At 47.6% G+C, this 17,868-nt stretch overlaps 1 protein-coding gene across 7 annotated transcripts in view; it reads left to right on the top strand.

The window, feature by feature from the left end:
• bmf2 (BCL2 modifying factor 2) overlaps positions 1-17,599 on the top strand; it is a 37,496-nt gene extending 19,897 nt beyond the window's left edge. The window contains exons 1-4 of one of the 7 annotated variants that reach the window (XM_053881798.1): positions 4,056-4,192; positions 11,775-11,993; positions 12,604-12,821; positions 14,593-17,599. In XM_053881798.1, coding sequence (XP_053737773.1) covers positions 11,798-11,993; positions 12,604-12,821; positions 14,593-14,709 — 531 coding nt within the window. In that variant the 5' untranslated portion in view covers positions 4,056-4,192; positions 11,775-11,797 and the 3' untranslated portion in view covers positions 14,710-17,599. Of the gene's footprint in view, positions 1-4,055; positions 4,193-8,111; positions 8,247-9,475; positions 9,615-9,923; positions 10,054-10,133; positions 10,253-11,774; positions 11,994-12,603; positions 12,822-14,592 lie in introns of those variants that run through there. The other 6 variants (XM_053881797.1, XM_053881801.1, XM_053881795.1 and 3 more) reach the window with 6 other exon arrangements.
• Positions 17,600-17,868: the final 269 nt, after the last annotated feature.

Below are 17,868 nucleotides of genomic sequence, written 5' to 3'. Positions count from 1 at the left end.
TAAATCCAAGGAAACAGTGACGTAATGCAAAGGGTTTTAATCTTCAGAATCATGACACATGGCGGGTGAAGGATGTTGACGTGAGGATTTATGGTCCACCTCAAGAGCCGCTTTAAACTCGGTGACTCACTGGGAGATCAGCAGAGACCCTTAAGGGCTGTTTGTCTTGAACCCATCCCCTTTGACATTAATGAGACCCTGGCAATGAGGGAACATACGGCGGCTGACCTTTATCAAGTTAGACGGAAGTCTACTGAGCTACTGCTCCTGCTCCAGCAACTGTCTGCTGACGGTTCACATTCTAACTTTAAAGATCAAACCGTCCCTCGCTTGTTATATTGTGTTCAGCTCACTGAGCTTCGCTGCTGTTCAACTGAAGTGTGTGTTCCAAACTCTTCAAAGATTTGTTGAGAGCTCTGTCTCGGGAGAAATGTCATTGTTTGCAAAACCGTGTTCAAGAAAATTACATCAATATGCTCCAGTCCATTTGCTCGGACATTAATATTTAAAATAAATTTCTACTGTATGATGATTAAAACCAATGTAAAAAGAGAGGTTTTAGGTGAGAAGTATGGACCTATATTACTTTATTATTTATCTAATACTTTTTTTAAACTTGTATTGTTATTGTTTATTTGTATTCATTTTTGTTATTTATTGTTATTATGATTATGTTTTGTTCATTATTGCATGTTGTTCCAAAGCACTTTCCTAGTCGGTTGAGAAGTCTGGACTTCTATTACTCTATTTATTTATCTCATCCTTTATTTTAACTTGTATTGTTATTGTTTATTTGTATTCATTTTTGTTATTTATTTATTTATTGTTATTATGATTATGTGTTGTTCATTATTGCATATTGTTCCAAAGCACTTTCCTAGTCGGTTGAGAAGTCTGGACTTCTATTACTTTATTTATTAATGATTATTATTATTATTATTATTATTATTATTATTATTATTATTATTATATTTTTGTTAATTTATCATTATTATTTTTGTTATTATGATTATGTTTTGTTCATTATTGCATGTTGTTCCAAAGCACTTTCCTAGTTGGTGGGGTCCTCACTGACCTTGACAATAAAGCTCATTCTCACAACCAGACGCCTTTGATCTGAGCCCAGACTAGCTTAGCAACCATGCTAACGCTTGCTAACTCGGTGATAATGTCATCTCCTGAAACCAACAAATCTCATCCTCTGACCTTGTGAAAACAAACGATCAAAATGCCCTGTGTGAATGCGCCTGAAGTAAAATCTACACATGGAGATCAGCATTGTCAGGAGTTATGTTTACATCAGTCATGGGCTGAGACAGAGTGTGATTCCTCTAGCAGTGTGTCACTAGTCTGGTCATAGCTGAGCCGCTCGGCTACATGCTAGCTCAGTCCTGCTATTAGCTGCATCATCCACATTATGTGGTCCAGAAATGTGAATGTCTCTGCAGTGTACGGCTGTTTACATGCATCTTCAAAGTCCAATATGAGCAGGAGTAATACAATAATTTGGTTTTCTGAGCTGAAATGTAAACATACTCAACGTGAACCAAGAGATGGAGAATAAATCTGAATCTGGACGCTCTATAGTATGTCCATCTTCTTTAACAATAAAAAGACCTGTAATTTCGGAGCACTCAAAAAGCAGGAAGTGAGTCACAGTCTGTCGTTTCTCAACTGAACACGCGGTGAAACTAGTAGTAGCTGTGGACGCGCGGACCGCTGCCCCTGAATTATTCAGAGGATGCAGAGTTTCCTGGATCACGACGGAGCTGGTTATAGGAGTGTGGCCCAGCTCTCAGCGGTGGGACAGCTTCAGCAGGTGTAAGGTCCGGGATGCTCCGCCTCAGAGGCTGTTGACAGCTGCAGAATGAGTCACACGTCTGCTCCATCAGGAGCCCGCCGCTTCACGTTCTTCCTCGAAACAGCAAACCGTGACTGAAGCCGCCTCGTGGCCGCGAACATATTTCCAATCAATAAACCAGCTCCTTTGCCTGGCACTTGGAAGGTAAAAACAAATTCCGTGACGTTCTGTTCGTCTCCCTTCCCAAGCAAACTCATTTGTGAAGCTGGGAGCCATTTCACCGTTGGATGGTGGTGTTGTTTTTGCTAATCTGAGCAGCCTAATATTCCTGCCTGAGTGAGTTCCTCGCCGCCAGACATGTTAAATTAGTCTGAACGCATGGCGTGGTGAATCTACAGAATTGTTTGAGTCGCACTCTTCCCCCCCAACTCATTAGCTATTCGCCGTGAACTCGCAGTCCTGCGGGGTATTGACTTGAATTCCCTCACGCTGGCGGAGCGGCGGCTTTTTTGGGGTTTTCATATCGCATGCAAAGTTTTGGAAAACAAACAAGCCATTTGCCGGATCTGGCCACCTGCTGCCGCCAGGAGCCGGTGCTGCATTATCAAATGAAAAGCCAATTACGGGCTCTCGCCGGCGCGTGTCCGCCGCAGAGGAGGCCGGTTAATAAGTTGTTGATCGCCCGCTTTAATCCTGCGCTGACACGAGGAGGGAGACTTGTTACTAGGATCTGGTTCTGCTCCTCCGCCTCTGAACCAATCCCCTTGTAGCGGCGTGACCTTGGGCAGTGGATTTCCTTGCGGCCACTCGGAAAGTTGCTCTGGATGAGGGTGAAGCAGCGCTGAGAAGGCAGGCAGAGAAATGTATGAATGACGGCGAGGAGCAGAGCCCTGCACCAATCCTCATAAAGAGGAAGAATGGCAGCCAATGAGCGACGGCGGCTCCTATCCCTCCAGCGTCTATCTGACTTCTTCTCCTGACTGTTACCAGGTCACTGTGCTCGCCCGCGCCTCGCGCTAATCTGTCTCATTGGGTCAGTGTGCCTCTCACAAGGCGCCTGACTGGCTGCTGCGCCGTACGCGGTTGCTAGGGAGCGCAGCCAATGGCAGCCAGGCGGAAGTTTCCCCTCGGTTTCCAGGCAGACATGCTGTCGATGTTTTGGCGGGAGAGTGAGAGAGCAGGGGCGGGAGGGGCGGCTGCAGGGTGAAGTGGAGCATGTGATTGTGTGTGCATGTAACTGCAAGTCATTGTGTGTGTGTGCGTGTTTGTGTGCATCTCTGCGAGCGTGTGCTCAGCTCTTGCTTTCTGATGCAACATCGAACTGTGTCTCCTGGGCTACTCGGGGACCTTGTTATGGTTTTTTTTTTTTTTTCTTCCTGTCCTCGCAGGAAACGAGAACCAATTGCTAAGCTGTTGCCATCGGAGCGGGGAGGTTTGTTTTGCCTTCACTTTCATCCCTGGTACCTCCCCGTCGACAGTTACCGTAGAAACAAGACCTACTCCAACTCTATTTCCATCGATGTCTCCTTCCTCCACCATCTATCATTGCTTTCTTTTTTTAATCCACGACACAGCAACCAGCCTCCTAATGCGTTTGCAGCCAATGAAATATGTAGGAAATGAATCCCAGCCGTCCGAAGAGTGGCTGTATGAAAGATGCTGAAGTGGAGACGGTGATGTTCATCGCCGCAACTTTGGCGCGCGGCGAGATTTGAACTTTGGCAGTGTTTATCAGAGTAGCCACGCCCTGAAACAAAACAACCTCAGACCTATCTGTCGCCTGCATATTTATTCCACACCCCCTCTGACTTACTCGAACGCAGGCATGGAGCTCTTCACGTCTGACACAGGCTTCCCAAAGTCTCGCTTGTTTTTGGATCCAACGGCACCTGCATGGGGTCATGATCTGCTGACTCCTGTCAAGTCAACTTATTTGTGTTTCACCTGCTGCTGTTTAAGATCCAGCAACTTCAGAGCAGGAAGTCTTATTGAGTTGACCTGAGTTTATAAGGTCTGTATTGTGTTACCATCTTATAGCTGAGTGCCTTTGTTCCTCACTTAAGACTGAAGCTGTGGAAAAGAAATTCACTGATGTTCAAGGTTGGACATTCTATTGACTGCCTGACAAAACTCCCTGTTTTAAGAGGCAGAAGTGAAAACACAAGAGCAGGATTTTTTTTTCAGATTTAATTAGCTGCTATTCAGCTTCTCCTTTTCATCTTCAGATGCGGGTAACAATATTGGCAACGTCACCCAGCTCCCCTGGAGTCTGAGGAGAGCCACTCGCTGTGCTTCTAAGAGGAGCAGGCGAGCTTCTTTCTCCACACTGGAGACACCATGATGGCGACTTGTTGCCCGAAACACCGTCGGAGTTTTCGAGGAGTTGAGCCAGTGAGTTATGAAACATGATATTTCCGGCCTTTATCTTGTGTTACTTCGCTGACCTTGCCTGAGTTACGGCTCTGAAAGGACACCACTAGATTTGAGAGAACACATGGAGGAGTTGATGTCATGGTTTAGCAAGAGAAGAGGCCTGCTGTGGATGAGGGCCTGAAGCGACAGTCTTTGTCGGGGGAATCATTTCTATTTTATCAATTCAACAAATTCCTGCATCAAGTTTTACAGCCGCCATTTCCATAACAAAGATCTCAGTATAAATGCGGCGCTGTCAAAGTAGTTTTGGAGAACAGATCTAAAGTATCTCCATCTGAAATTCTACTCCATTAATGTTGAGGTTCGGCGTTACAGGGGTTGTCACAATACCCCCCCCCCACCCCTAAATCAGAACGGGGAGCCTCCCCCGGGTGGCTGCGGACTTCAAATGTGTTACCTCTGGATGAACCCGCCGAGCGCTCCATTCATTAGCCGAGCCCTGGCACTCCACCTGTGGTTAAAATCAAGAGGTGTTGACAGGACTGGCAGGGAGGGAGGAGACGGATGCAGACAGTACTTTCCAATAACCTGGTCCAACCTGGAAGGAATATCTCGTAATATCGCCACCAATTATGCGCCGAACCTTTCGCAGGTAGATAATGGACCGGGAGGCTGAGAGCAGTGATGTTGTGGTGCAGTCGACTGACACATCATCCGGACGCCAGACGCCATTAGCATGAAAGCTACTTGGATCATTACGCTGTGAACTTTGGAAAATATCAACAACCGCCGCACTCTCACCTGCGGAGAAACAACTCCGAGACGCTCCTCCGTCTCACCGCGGGAAATTGAAGACGGGCAGGGACACACTGTCTCCGCCTTGACACATCACACGCGCTGGAAGTTGCAGTTTAGTTGACAAGTCGTGAGAGCAGCCTTGACACAAAGGTTTGCCACTTCAAAGGGCTCGACGTGAAAGTAAGAGACAGCAAATGACTTAAAACCGTCGGAGATTGCGCAATGCCTGATGTTTCGCTTCTCTCTCTAGTTATTATCCCTAAAAGATCTCATTTGCATCGCACATTTCTGAAAAAGCACCCGGCGGTTCTTTGTCAATAACTGCGACAGCATCGTGTTCGCTGTAGTTTTCGCCCGATAACTAGTTATTGATACGCAGAACTCGCTCTCCGCTAAACGTACTCAGTAAACTCATTATTTCTCCGTGTTGCTCCTGTAAATAAAACCTGAAATGCCCCATTATCACTTCAAACTGCGCGGCGGTCCCACAGGAAACAGAGTTTTATATTTTAATGCCCGGATATCTGTTAGCAGAGGCGCTCCAAGCAGCAAGAGGTCGTCGCTAGCATTTATGCTAATGAGCCAATAAGATCAACTGTAGATTAAAGCCTGGTTATTTGCATAAACACTGCTCATTTGCATTCTCACAGCTCTTATGATTTGCTTATAAAAACAGTGCTGTTTTTTTAGACTCACTTTTAATCATCGTATTAATCCGTCTGGGATTCCAACCAGACTGTGATACATTTCCCAAAATGAGAAGTGCAAGTGATGAGGAAGTCCCAAGTGTGAGGGGAGTTCACAGCAGTGTCAAGTGAGTGTGCGCCGCTAGCTTTCCTGGAAGTCCTTACACATTCAATGACATCATCTTATCAGAACTGCTTGGACGATCGCGTGCTACGGAGGAAGCCCCTGACTTCCGGCCTGCAGTGATGGTGCTGGCTTCAGGAAGTCGCAACCCTGGAGAGTCCGGCACAAGCACATGCTTATCAAAGACAAGCAGCAATTCAGCTAATGGTAACTGGGAACTACTGGATTTGGTCTTGTGCTGCGGTGGCAAACTCAAGGCCCTGGGGCCAAACTCTGCACGTCACGTCCTTTTATGTGGCCCAGGAGAGCCTAAAATCAAGTTGCACTCTATTTTAATTTGCACTTTGACCCGAGACCATGTCTAGAACGTTGTATGCTCCTGAAGATCTTGTCAACAAAAGCCAAAAAACAAAGTTCCAGGAGGAGGAGAAGTCAACTTCCCATGAATTTGTTCCCGTTTTTCTTCAATAATCGACCATCTGCGAGGACGGATTAGAGCCATTACGAATGATTTCTATTGGCATTTCAGACGTGGAAATATTAGGATCCTGACTGTAGACTACAGTATGGCGCCCTCTGTGTTTCAAACAAATACTTTGTATTTTCAACATTGAAGAGCTGTCATGTTGACCCACAGTTGGACATGGACACATCTTAAACTTGCAGCTGGGATGCAGATGAATATCGCAGACATCGATGTGAAGTTTGACTAAAACACTGTGTTACTGACTGGCTCCACCATGTCACCCACCCAGGCCACGGTGTCTCCGGTAGTAGCCGAGTGAGGAAAAAGTGGAAAAAGAACTCTTCTTGTCCATCTGTTGAGCCTTTTTCCTGATGCTAACGCTGTTGCTCTGACTCTGTTTACCTGTCCCACTGAGCCACAGCAAATGAGAGGAGGTATGTTGACAAGTCCTGTGGGGTTTTAAAGAGGTGCTCTGAGGACAGCGCCATGCTCTGCTTTTGTTCATGTGGACCAATGGTTTTCACGAGAATCTAGTGAATTCAACAATAGAAGAGCGAAACATCGAGGATCATGTAAACGTAATGGCTTTTGTTAAGCGCTGACAAGGAGGGAATCTGCTGGAGTGCAAGAATATGACTGACACATGTTCTATTTTCTCCTGTACTCTTCGAACCGTCTGCTCGCTGACAGCTGATAGGTTCTTCTGTGGATTCAAGCACAACCCCCAAAACAAAAACATGAGCTGCAAAAAAAGAAGACTGTGAAAGAAAAAAACAACTAGCATCTGATCTTCCAAATTTTGGGTGGGGTCCCTTTCGCTGCAGGATGGTAGTGGAGAGGGGGGTTGGGAGCCGTCAAACAGCAGCTCTCTAAACGGGCTCGGCCAGGCAGGGGTTGTTTGCCTCTTTTCTATTTGCTCCCAGTAAACGGTACTTGGAGATTCTGCGAGAAAGTTGAGAACATCACACCTCACAGGCGAGCATGTGTTCAACAAAAGTTGTGGGGCTGGGGGGGCGGGGGGGTGAAAACATTCGGCAGGAAGTGACCGGTGCACCGGCAACTGCATCTGCTCGCATCCAGGAAACCTCTCCTGGGAGTCGTCTGACTCACACGATGGATCAAATAGGCTCGCTCTTCTTCCTCACTGTCCTGCACTCAGCAACCTCTCTTTTCAGATCAGGCTGGATTTCACCACTTTTTTTTTTATTCAACCTCTTTTGAGCGATGCCATGCGTGGGCGGGCTCCCGTCCTTAAAAGAGGGTCAACATCCAGGGGCTGCTGTTTACTACAGTGTCAGTGTGCATCCATCAGAAGGGGAGGGGAGGAGGAGGAGGCGGGAGGTGTTCAACAATTATTACCCGCAGGCTCTGAGAGTGGCTCGGTGCCGATGCGCTATGTGTAGTGATGCCAGGACGTGTTGTTATCTGAGCCGGTGCTACAGTTGGATATCATTCACTTCCATGAAGAAAGCAGCCTATTGGGCCGCCACAAGAGCGGAGTTCAACTCGCGAGCTTTCATTTGGAGACAGCGACACCCGCTTTCTTCTCTCCTCGTGCACGAATAGACGCCCTGAAATGATCAGCCATAGATGATGTCGTCACCCCGGCCTCCGGGAGAACAAGCTTAACGAACTATGCAATGTTTACACTGAGGCTGAAGTGTTGGGTCAGGGAAAATACGAGTCATAGTTTGCACCTTGGGATGTGTCAACTTTCTGACAGACCTGAGCTGTGGCTTTAACTGTTGCAGTGCATCATGGGAAGACTTTGTACTGAGCCATGAGAAATGGCTTCATGAATATTGCCTTTTATATTCTAAAATAAATACGTCTTAGCTCTGTCGGAGCATGCGCTTAAGTGTCCTTGTCTCCAGGATCCATGTCCATTCATTCGTGGCTTTGCGTAAATGTTTAAAGCCCTGTAATAGCAGGGTAATGTGCCGCGTCTTCTAAGGTTCTACTGAAACAAAGCACCAGCAGGAGACGTCTATCATAGAGGTGAAGTGCCCTGAAACGTTACAGCAAGGGAAGGGTTTATAGGAGCTTTTTAAAGTGCAAAATATATTAAAGTAACAATTTCTGGAGCGTAATGATCATCGAAGATTACTGCAACCCATTCCTTGTCAATTAATATGTATTTCAGCTCAGATTTGGTGTAATATCACATGAAATTCTGCCTTTATATTTCATATTTACATGTCACATTAAGAAGAAACGAAGCGCAAGCCACTGTGCTTTTATGTAACTTAACATTATTTTGACTTTGCTTTGCGTTATTAGTTTGAAGAATGAAGAAGAGTGTGACAGAGTAAACATTTTTAGGAGCATGATTTTCAATACCTTTTAGTCAGTGTTGACAGTCTGTCAATATTTTTCTCCATCCATGACAGGCTTTTTATGGCACACTTGAAAGGGCATTCGAGGTAACCTCCTGTATTGAAGTGCTTTTTTTTTGTTTAATATCTCCATGTTTGCTTTTTTGTTGGTCTACTTTGTTGTTGATGCTGCAAGCTGTTTGGTTCCTGTTTGCACTTCAACTGCCTCTTTGCTCACTCCACGTTCAAATGCGGCGCCACTGCTGCCGCCAGTGTTAGTGGGTCAGTCAGTGTCCTCGCCAACACCAACGCTCTTGGTTGCGGTTTGTGTCTTGACGTCGGTCCTCTTTCGAGCAGGTTCTCTGATCAGCTGATCTGCGCGCTAAAAGCAGTCACATGTCTCATCTGGGCTTGTGTTTTCCCCCTCCACGTGTCAGGATACAGCGGGCAGGAGGCGGGACCATAACAAAGGCTCTGATTGGTCAGCTGCGTGTCACCAGCTCCTGGCAGCGTGGAGGAGTGTTGTTTAAGACCCGCCGTTTATTTACCCCAACAACAATACCGCATTATTCCGCCGCCTCGTGTCGACTCATTCGAGCGCCATTTAACTATATTTTTGTCATAAACATCCATGTTTAACGTCACTAACCAGCACATGTGTCGATCTTTGGATTTTGGTGAAATAGATTCATCTTTGATATTTAACGTTTAACCACCAGCGGGTGATATTTCTGTAGAACTGCAGATTTCCAATGCTGAAAATTGGATTGACGCTGTTCAGTCAATATTCACAGAGCCCATTAAAGGGTCATTTGACTTGCTGCGCGTTAATTTAGGGACGGTACAGTCGCCTCATGTGAAGTGGGTGGGTCCCTGTCAACACCAAGTGGGTGGGTCACACGCTTCTGGGCGGGTGGCTGTGATACAGCGCAGAAAAAAACAAGCTCTCCACAGTCAGCAAAAATCTTCAGGCTGAGATGAGAGCGGTGAAATGGTCTGAGTGACAGGCTCGAGACACTAGCGATCAGGACGGAAAACTCTTCTGCACATGGTGAGTCTTGCGTCTCCTGTGGCTTCTCTGCTTCATGCCGGTGTTTGCGGCAGTGGTCAGTGGCCGCCTCGCAACAAAAGGCTTCGCAGTTTTTTTGCGCCGTTGTTTGTCGCTGACCGCTGCAGCGCAGGAGCAACACGCACGAGCCGCTGCAGACGAATCCGAAAGGCAGGTGGTCATAATCTTATGGCAGGTTGCTGTGGCGGCTGTGAGTGCATTTAAAAGGTTGCATTTGAACATGATGGGGTGTTGTTACGGGGGTAATGTGAAGTGGGTGGTGACCGGGGGCGGACCGTCAGACCCGGGGAAGGATGTTAAAAAAAAAAACAAGCTCGCTCCAGTCAGCAGACGTCTTCAAGCGGCTGTGATGACAGGAGGGATACGCGGGAGCGAGTTGTCAAAACGCCACCGATCCGGACGGAAGACGCTTTTGCTGGCGGTGAGTGCGTGAAGCGCGCTCGTAGTTTGGGCGCGAGTTTGTAAACAAGCGCGCGGGCATGTCCGGGCACGGACCTGCCGCAGCGCTTGCCACCGTCCTGCTCCGTTTCACCCGCGTTGTTGACCGCGCTCGGTGCACAATCGGGCTACATCGGTCGCGTGATCGCCGGTGTGCGTCACCCGAACCAGCGCAACTTCAGGTTTGCTACAAGAAGAAGACACGCGCGGTGTTATTGTCATGATATCAGCTATTGTTGTCGACGGCGGTGTTTGTTTTGGTGAGCGCCCGGTTCGAGACCAATGATGACGCCTCACTGGTGTCCACTGATCGTGCAAAAATTGGTAGAAAAAGGCGAAAAAAGTGAATTCGAGGCACGTTTTGGAAAACCGATGAATTCTACTGGCTGTGAGGAGACTTTGAATCCGCGTGTATTAGTCGGAAATGCGTCGTGTTTAACGCACGTTAGAGTTTTGTTGTGTTTGCCGAACTCCAGCGGAGCTTCCGCGTCCACTGGTCCGCCTCACAGAGGCTCTGAAGCGGATGAAGATCCTCGACTGGAGCGCACCGACCCAGCCGCAAAACATACCCAAAATAATGTGACTTCAATTGTCCTTTTATGTAAAAACAGTAACGAGGTGTGTTTGCACTCGGATGTCCACTCGGTGGTCGCACAAAGGCTGCACCTTGTTTGCGCCAGGATCCACGCGTGGAGCTGCGCCCACTGCGCAGATGGCGCAGCAGAGGGAGCTCGTCGCGTCTCCGGCTCCAGGACCCCTCTGTGCCGCCCCGGGCCATGTGTGTCTCTGTTAGCCGTCTCTTTCTGCGCTGTGTCTGCGTGTGTTCGTGACCTGCCAGTCAGTGGGGCAAGCGTGGGCGCGGAGCTCTGTGGGATTTTAGAAAAGCCACGAGGGAGAGTTCTACTTGTTGATGGTCCAATCTGAGCACCAGCCGCGAGTGTTAGAACCTGGGCTCAGGTGCTGAGTGACATGTCGTCTCCATGTCTGTCATGATGTCAGTCACGTCCCGGCACAATACCAGCAGATCCAGTTTCAACTCTTGTCCAGCCTATTTGTCTCCACTTCCCAAACAAAAGGGATGACATACCCTCATAAGATAATAAGGAAGCGTGCGGGGAGAGCGTCTCCACCTCACAAACCATCCGGCCCGGCTGAGGTTTCACTCACATGGCACCCGCTGGTTTGTGTGTGGCCGGTCTGTGGGCTTCCCAGAGTGAAGGGAGAGTTGTTATTGGTGAGACTTCATCCGTGACTCCCTGCTCCTCCACAACAAAAAAGGTATTTCTAGCTGTAAAAGCAGCTCTTCTTGGCAGCAGAAATACAACTTGGCATTTTATCAGGAGCAGCTCGGCAGAAAGAGCTCCAGGCTGCCGGCAAATCTGGCGCCGCTCTCCGCTGCCTCCAAACGCTTCTACATCTCTCCGTGTGGCGTCTATATCATGACTGAGACCACGAACATATGATGCTGCGGTGCGAGCGGTGACACACTTCAGATTGTTTTCGGAAGCACAGCATAAGCCTCTTGACTTTATGACTCATGATTTATGTCTGTTGAACGTTGACTAAGTGAGATTACTTTCCATCTGCCGGGGCATGATATTTGGTCCCTGTTATTTGCTCCTACTAAACAAACTCCGCGTAACTGCAGGGCTCGGCGCTATTGATTCTAAGGCACTTGTTTTAAAAGTTTGCGTTTCTTTGCAGGGAGATTGCCGCTGAGGTGTTGGATGGATGATGAGGAGGAGGACATGTTGCGGCCCATCTCTCAACTCCGGGGAACTCCCTTCGGGAACCTTAAATTCGAGGAGCGAGCCACGCAGTTCTCCGCCGGACAGTCCGTTTCTGCCGTCACCTCGCAGAGTCACGACAACAACAACACGCTGCCCTGCGGCCCACGGAGACAGCCGCACGTGCCCTTCCACGGTGAGCAGGCTGGAGCTACATTGACTTTACATTTCAAAGCTGCATGGTCGCACCATGTGAAGCTACTGTTATCGCGGCTGTCTGAAGAGTCTCATGTGGTGTGGAGCCAAAAACAAATTGTTTTGCCGCCTGCAGTCAAAATAAAAGCCAGAGAAAAAAAGTCCCTGATTTTCCAGTCGCAGTTGCTGACACTTCCTAAAAGCCATGCCAAGACATGCGCGCACACACAGAGAGTTATGACATCACCATCAGCGCTCTAATCAAATCAGTGTTATATCACTCTTCATTTAATTGATACACACGGTAGTTTGCTCCTGTTGACACTCATTACCTTGTCGCTTATTGTTACCAAACCGGTCATGGGTGTCGTGCTGTTGGCAGCCTGCCAGCCCCGGCGACCCGCCTGACCTGATTCTAGGGAGGCAGCGGGGAGTTTCTGCACATGACATTCAAAGACTTGTTTGCTTTCCAAGTGGCATGAGGGTCGAGACAAGGATAGGTCACCGGGGTCAGGCTTGGAAGCTCCACGTCAAGATCCCGTCGTGTAAACAAGATCCGAAGAAGCAAGTCGTGTAAGAAGCTTCATTTTTTTCCTTCTTCGTCTTCGCAGGAAACGCTGGATTACGCCCCCACTTTCCTGCGCAGTTTGAGCCTATGGAGGACAGAGGAGAGAGGCAAGTCGAAGAGGCGGAGGAGGACGGCGAGAGAGGGCAGGACGACAGGATGGAGCACCGGCGGCTGGGACAGGAGGGACTGAGCGTCGAGGCGCAAATCGGCCGCAAACTCCGGGAGATCGGGGACAAGTTCAACGAGGATCACATTGAGGTGGTGAGCATCACTTCCTGCTGTAAAAACAAACCAGTGATGTCAGCAAAAAAAGACAAACAATCACCGCCAGTTTAATAAGATCACATGCTGAGCTGTCATATTTTAGTGACTCTTTTTACCCATGAAAATGATGAATCAGCAGCTGTTACTGTTGGATGGTTCACGTCTGCAATGTAAGGACTCATTGAATTGAAAGTGATATATCGCAATTGTTGCTGTGACTTTGGGACTTTCATTCATTCCGGCTCCACTGTACTTGAAGTTGTTGAAGCTCCAACACAGTAAGAGTTGGTCTCGTTTCTTTGGCGCCCTCTAATGGTCGACCTTCCCCTCGCCTGTCATGGTTCATGTGAGGATATTTCAGTGAGGATCCTTTCCTTCATCATCACTATCCAAATATTGATTTCCAGTTGGCAGTTGTGACCAGAATAACCGCTACGAGTCAATGACTGAGCAGGTAGCTGTTTACGACGCTAAGGCTATTTTTGGAGGGAAATGTTAGCTTCTAACCGTTAGCATACAGATGTTATGCTGCCTTATATTTTGGTAAATAGTTTATAGATGCTATATATTTTGAGTTCATCTGACTTGTGACGGCGGGGTGTTTTTCACGAGATCATAAAGCTCGTTAATCAGTACAAATATACAAGAAGACGGGGTGTCAAGTTTCTTATCTGTTGCCGTGCCAGTTGTCGAAAACAAGGTGTGGTTCAGCCAGTGCGGTTAAGCGGCGAAGTTAGGATGGGAGCGAAGAGGAGCTGGCGAGAGAAAGCAGGTGTCAGGAGCGCGCGGCAGCTCTGTGTCTGGGTAGAGTCACTGCGCGGCTTATATGCCGCGCTAAAAATAGCCTCTGACTCACACACTTAATAGACACAGCCGGCAACACAACAGCTACCCACAACAGTCCTGCCTCGCTGCGTGTTCTCGTGTGTGTTTTAGTTTCAGTGTGCGACTGAGAGAAGAGGCCAGTTTTTTTTTTCTTCTTCTCTGTCTGCCAAACTTTTCTTTCTTTCTTTCTGCTGCGGTTGTTTCGGTGAGAAAATAAGTGTGAAGTCATGTGACTTACTCTCTTCTCATGGGATTTAGCTCAAGTTTATGCTACAAAATCCCACTTTAATCTCCACGAAGAGTTGCCTCTTAGTTTTGGCTGCATTACGGAGCGCTAAAGACGGAAGCCGCGAAGAGCGGTTTGCTGTCGAGCGAAGCTCAGTGGTGTCAAATTAAAGCAATTAGAAACAATTAGTGTTGTGTGGAGCAGATGGTTGAAAGCCGCGCTGCGTCAAACCGCCTGTGGCTGCGGCGCTACAGACCTGGCCAGAGAGAGAGAGAGGGAGGCGGTGAGGAAGCTAGCTTATGCAACAGGCTGCAACCGCTCAGCGCAGCGCGGAGAGAGCCCCCGTGTTCGGCCTGGATGTGAGTGACAAGCTGTCAACACGCTGCCTGTACGCCCGGGTTATTCAGCGCCGCCATTCAAGAGTCTTGTTTACGAGCCGCTTCAGGTGGAAGCTGAAGGGTCTGACAACACCCCCTGTCTTCAACCCCCCCCCCTAAAAAAGAAGAAGTGGTTGCCCCACGTGATTCAGAGTTCGCCTGCATGTGTGGTTTCCACACACAAACTCATGTTGTGCAAACAGTTTTCAGGGGTCATTCGAGGTCACAAATGACCGCCACCTATTGGCCCCTCACGCAGAAACCATAAGCAGTTTTGAGCCGTGGTGTTGAGATTCATTAGCCGTCGCTAACCGCCTGCTATCTCTTTGTGTTCCTGCAGTTCCTGAGGCAGCAGAGACAAAACCTCCCGGCGTGGATGCGCCTCACCTTGGCTCTTTTCGGCGTTCTGTTCCCGGGTCAGCCGCCGGCCCCTCGTCTGCGGGCCGAGCAGAGATGAAGGGACCCCGTGGAGGGTCCTGGCCGTGGCCCTTGTTCCCTCACACAGACTCAAGGGACCAGACTTAAAGAGATGGCACTGTAAGATGGAACACGGGTTAGGACTTTTTTTTTTTCCGGTTTATTTAAATGAAGAAAGCTAAGAAGACACTGGTCACCGCTGGACGGAGACTGATGGATTTTTTTTTTCTTCGGCTTTTGCTTTTTTTTTTTTTTTTTTGGTTGTTCTTCTTTGCCTGTCCAAAAAGAAGCCATTGTGTTTGAAGAGATATTTTCTAAATATTTGTAAGATGACCTATTTTGTACAGTTTTGCTTTGCTATGTGAAGGGCCTCCATCAGTCCGGGGAATGCCTTATTCTTTCTCCCGCCGCAGCACCACTCTTCCCGGGAAGAGCTCCGGCCTCCTCCATGTTTTTTTTTTTTTTTTGTTTGTTTTTGGGAGTCAAACTGTGGACATTTCTGTGCTCAAGCCCCATTTCTCCTCCACAAACTGTCCCTTTACCGCTCCATGCAGATGAATTGGGAGATGCCGGCGAGCGGCAGATTTCACGCGCCGCTCCAGGCGGCGGCGGCGGTGGCGGCGCCCTGTCGCGGCCGCTCCTGCGGTTGAAGCTTGAACCTACTTGAATCTAGATGTTTAGACTCGACATGGTTATTGTTGACTCTTCTTCCAATTCATGTTGTTGCAGGACCGTGTGCTTTTTCGTGGACACATGCAGTAATTTGTAAGCCAAATAAGCACAAACAAACGTCGAACAAGTCTCACTTGTGCGATTACAGTCAGGGAACTGTAAACAATCAGACAGTCGAGGGGAGTCAGGCGCCCGTCTGCCGCTCCTCGGGAGTTTGACAATCACATCTCTGCCCTTTGCTGCATTGCCGATCGCCTGTGAGATTAGAATCCGATGTTCCGGTGAGCAATATCCACGCCAGCGAGGAGAAGAAACCCAGAATCAGATGCATTTACAATCAAAGTCGCGTTGAACACACCACTTTTGTCGAAGGTACAGATGCATTTTTATTTGATTTCCCTCCCGCTGTACCGCGGTTCCGTGGCCGAACTGCTTTGTACAGTCCACTCTCTATCGCAGACACACTGTGGCAGACCTTTCTACACCGAACCGAGCCGCTCCACGGCAGCCACTATTTTCTGACTAATTCTGTGGGCGATTCAGGAAAGGGACCTCTTGAAGACACTGATGGTTTTTTTAAAAATTTTATTTTTCTTCCGGGAGTAGTCGTCAACATGGCGCAGTGTGGGTGCGTTGGGTCGAACCGCAACAAGCAAAATCATCGAAAACCAAAAGTTTGTTTCCTGCAAACGTCGAACGCTGAGCCAACTCACGACGTCCGGTCATGTTTGATGAACTACTTATCGAGAACAAGTTTCCTTTCAGATTATTTATTCTTATTTATTTTGTGTATATTTGCTCAGTGCTACTGTATAGATCTGTACAGTCTCTGTCTTCTCATGGTGGCTGTGCATTCAGTTGGGCGCCCCGCGTGGCCAGACGTTGGAGTGAAGCCATGTGCCGAACGACGGACAATCCCGTGTACGAAATGTGCCTTGTGAGAAACAGACCTGTCGTCCACACATGGCATATTGACCCTCCTGAGTTTGACACCTTCGTCCACACGACTGCCTTCCAGTGTCAATAGAGCATTTTCAGGGAGATTTTGTTTGTAACGTTGACACTTGAAACCTTTCTAGTTTCGCCTGACTACTAATTAAACTAGCAATACAGCGTTGACCGCTCGGGAAGAACGGTCGGGAAACAGCTGCTAGCGTAATGTATCACATTTTCGAGCTATGAAAGGAAAGGGCGGTCGTGTGGACGCGGCCTCCCGACGCTCAATTGTCTCCATACTATCGTATCATTTCCCCTCACGAGGCACAGGCTCTGACATCTCAACACCAAGGGCGAGTTTCACCTTTTGAATATCCAAAAACGACTGTTTGCGATCCATGTGCACTGTAAAAACCTTTTTGTTTTTTTGTTTTTTTTTAAAACTTTGTATGCTGTATTTTCGCGCCTCTCTCTTTCTACTCCTGCGCTGAACTTCCCCTTTAGATTCTCTTACCAATATGCTGGAATCGTCCTGGCTAGAAGGTGGTCGACTATCTCTGGCAGGGCTGTGGGTTTACATGTGAAGGAGGAATGAGACACCGTGGTGCCCAGTATTATTTCTACCAGGAGGCTGCCGCCTCCTTTGTTCAACCTTCAGTGTCTTTAATATCAAAATTTCTTTTTTTTTTAAAGAGTGCTTCTTTACTGTCAAGTGCTGTGATTTGGTGTTTTTGATACATACAATGAATTTGACAAGCTGTTATTGGTACCTTTATAAGAAAATTGTTTTGTAAGACGACAAAAAGTTTTTATATTTTTTTTTCTACGATGGCTGTTTTTCCAATTCTGGTGTCGTTTCATTGGAAACTAAACTTGATAAAGCCTGCTGTGTCGCTCTCAGTTAAAGGGCTTTTTTTCCCCCCCACAATTTTTTGTAAATGGAGTAAAAATGCATGGCCAACATTCCTGGATCTGTATCTTAAAGCTTTGAATGTAATTTAAAGGAGGAAGAAAAAAAAGAAGAAAAAGAAAGGAACCACAATGTCGACATGAACTGAACACAGTGCTTTTTCTTTACGTTCAGAGTGGTCTCAAGGATTTCACACTCCCATGAAGTGAGGCCCAGTCCAGATGTAGCAGTTTTTCATTTGTTTGTGTTCATCTTTGGGACACGGCGGGACGGAGGGAACCCAGGATGTTTGTTCTTTTTCTAGTGCAATATGCTGTACATAAGAGCTTGGCTCTCAAAAACCTTACAATCTCTTAATTTACTTTTCTTGTTAAATGGGTACTTTGTTGGTTTTGTTTTTCAATAAAAATTTATCGACAAATATACAAATCTTTGCCTCTTTTTTATATGTGAAAAATATGTCTTCATCTTGTGGAGACGTTTGACCTTCACGTTGAGATTTGACTCTACAACTTGGACGTTCCGTTCCGCCCTGACGTCGCGTCTGGAGGTTCCCGCCTTCTCCTCACTTCTGCGTCCGACGACACGCCTCACTTTTCAATAAGATACTTTTCCGCGGGAGTCTCAGCAGAGACAGAGCCGCTTTGTGCAGATGAGTCCAGTTTTTTTTTTTTTAATACA

The sequence above is a fragment of the Synchiropus splendidus genome, chromosome 12 (genome assembly GCF_027744825.2).
Source record: "Synchiropus splendidus isolate RoL2022-P1 chromosome 12, RoL_Sspl_1.0, whole genome shotgun sequence".
Classification (NCBI taxonomy): Eukaryota; Metazoa; Chordata; class Actinopteri; order Syngnathiformes; family Callionymidae; genus Synchiropus; species Synchiropus splendidus.
The sequence above is the reverse complement of the archived record's forward strand: the minus strand, read 5'-3'. Positions and strand labels throughout refer to the sequence as shown.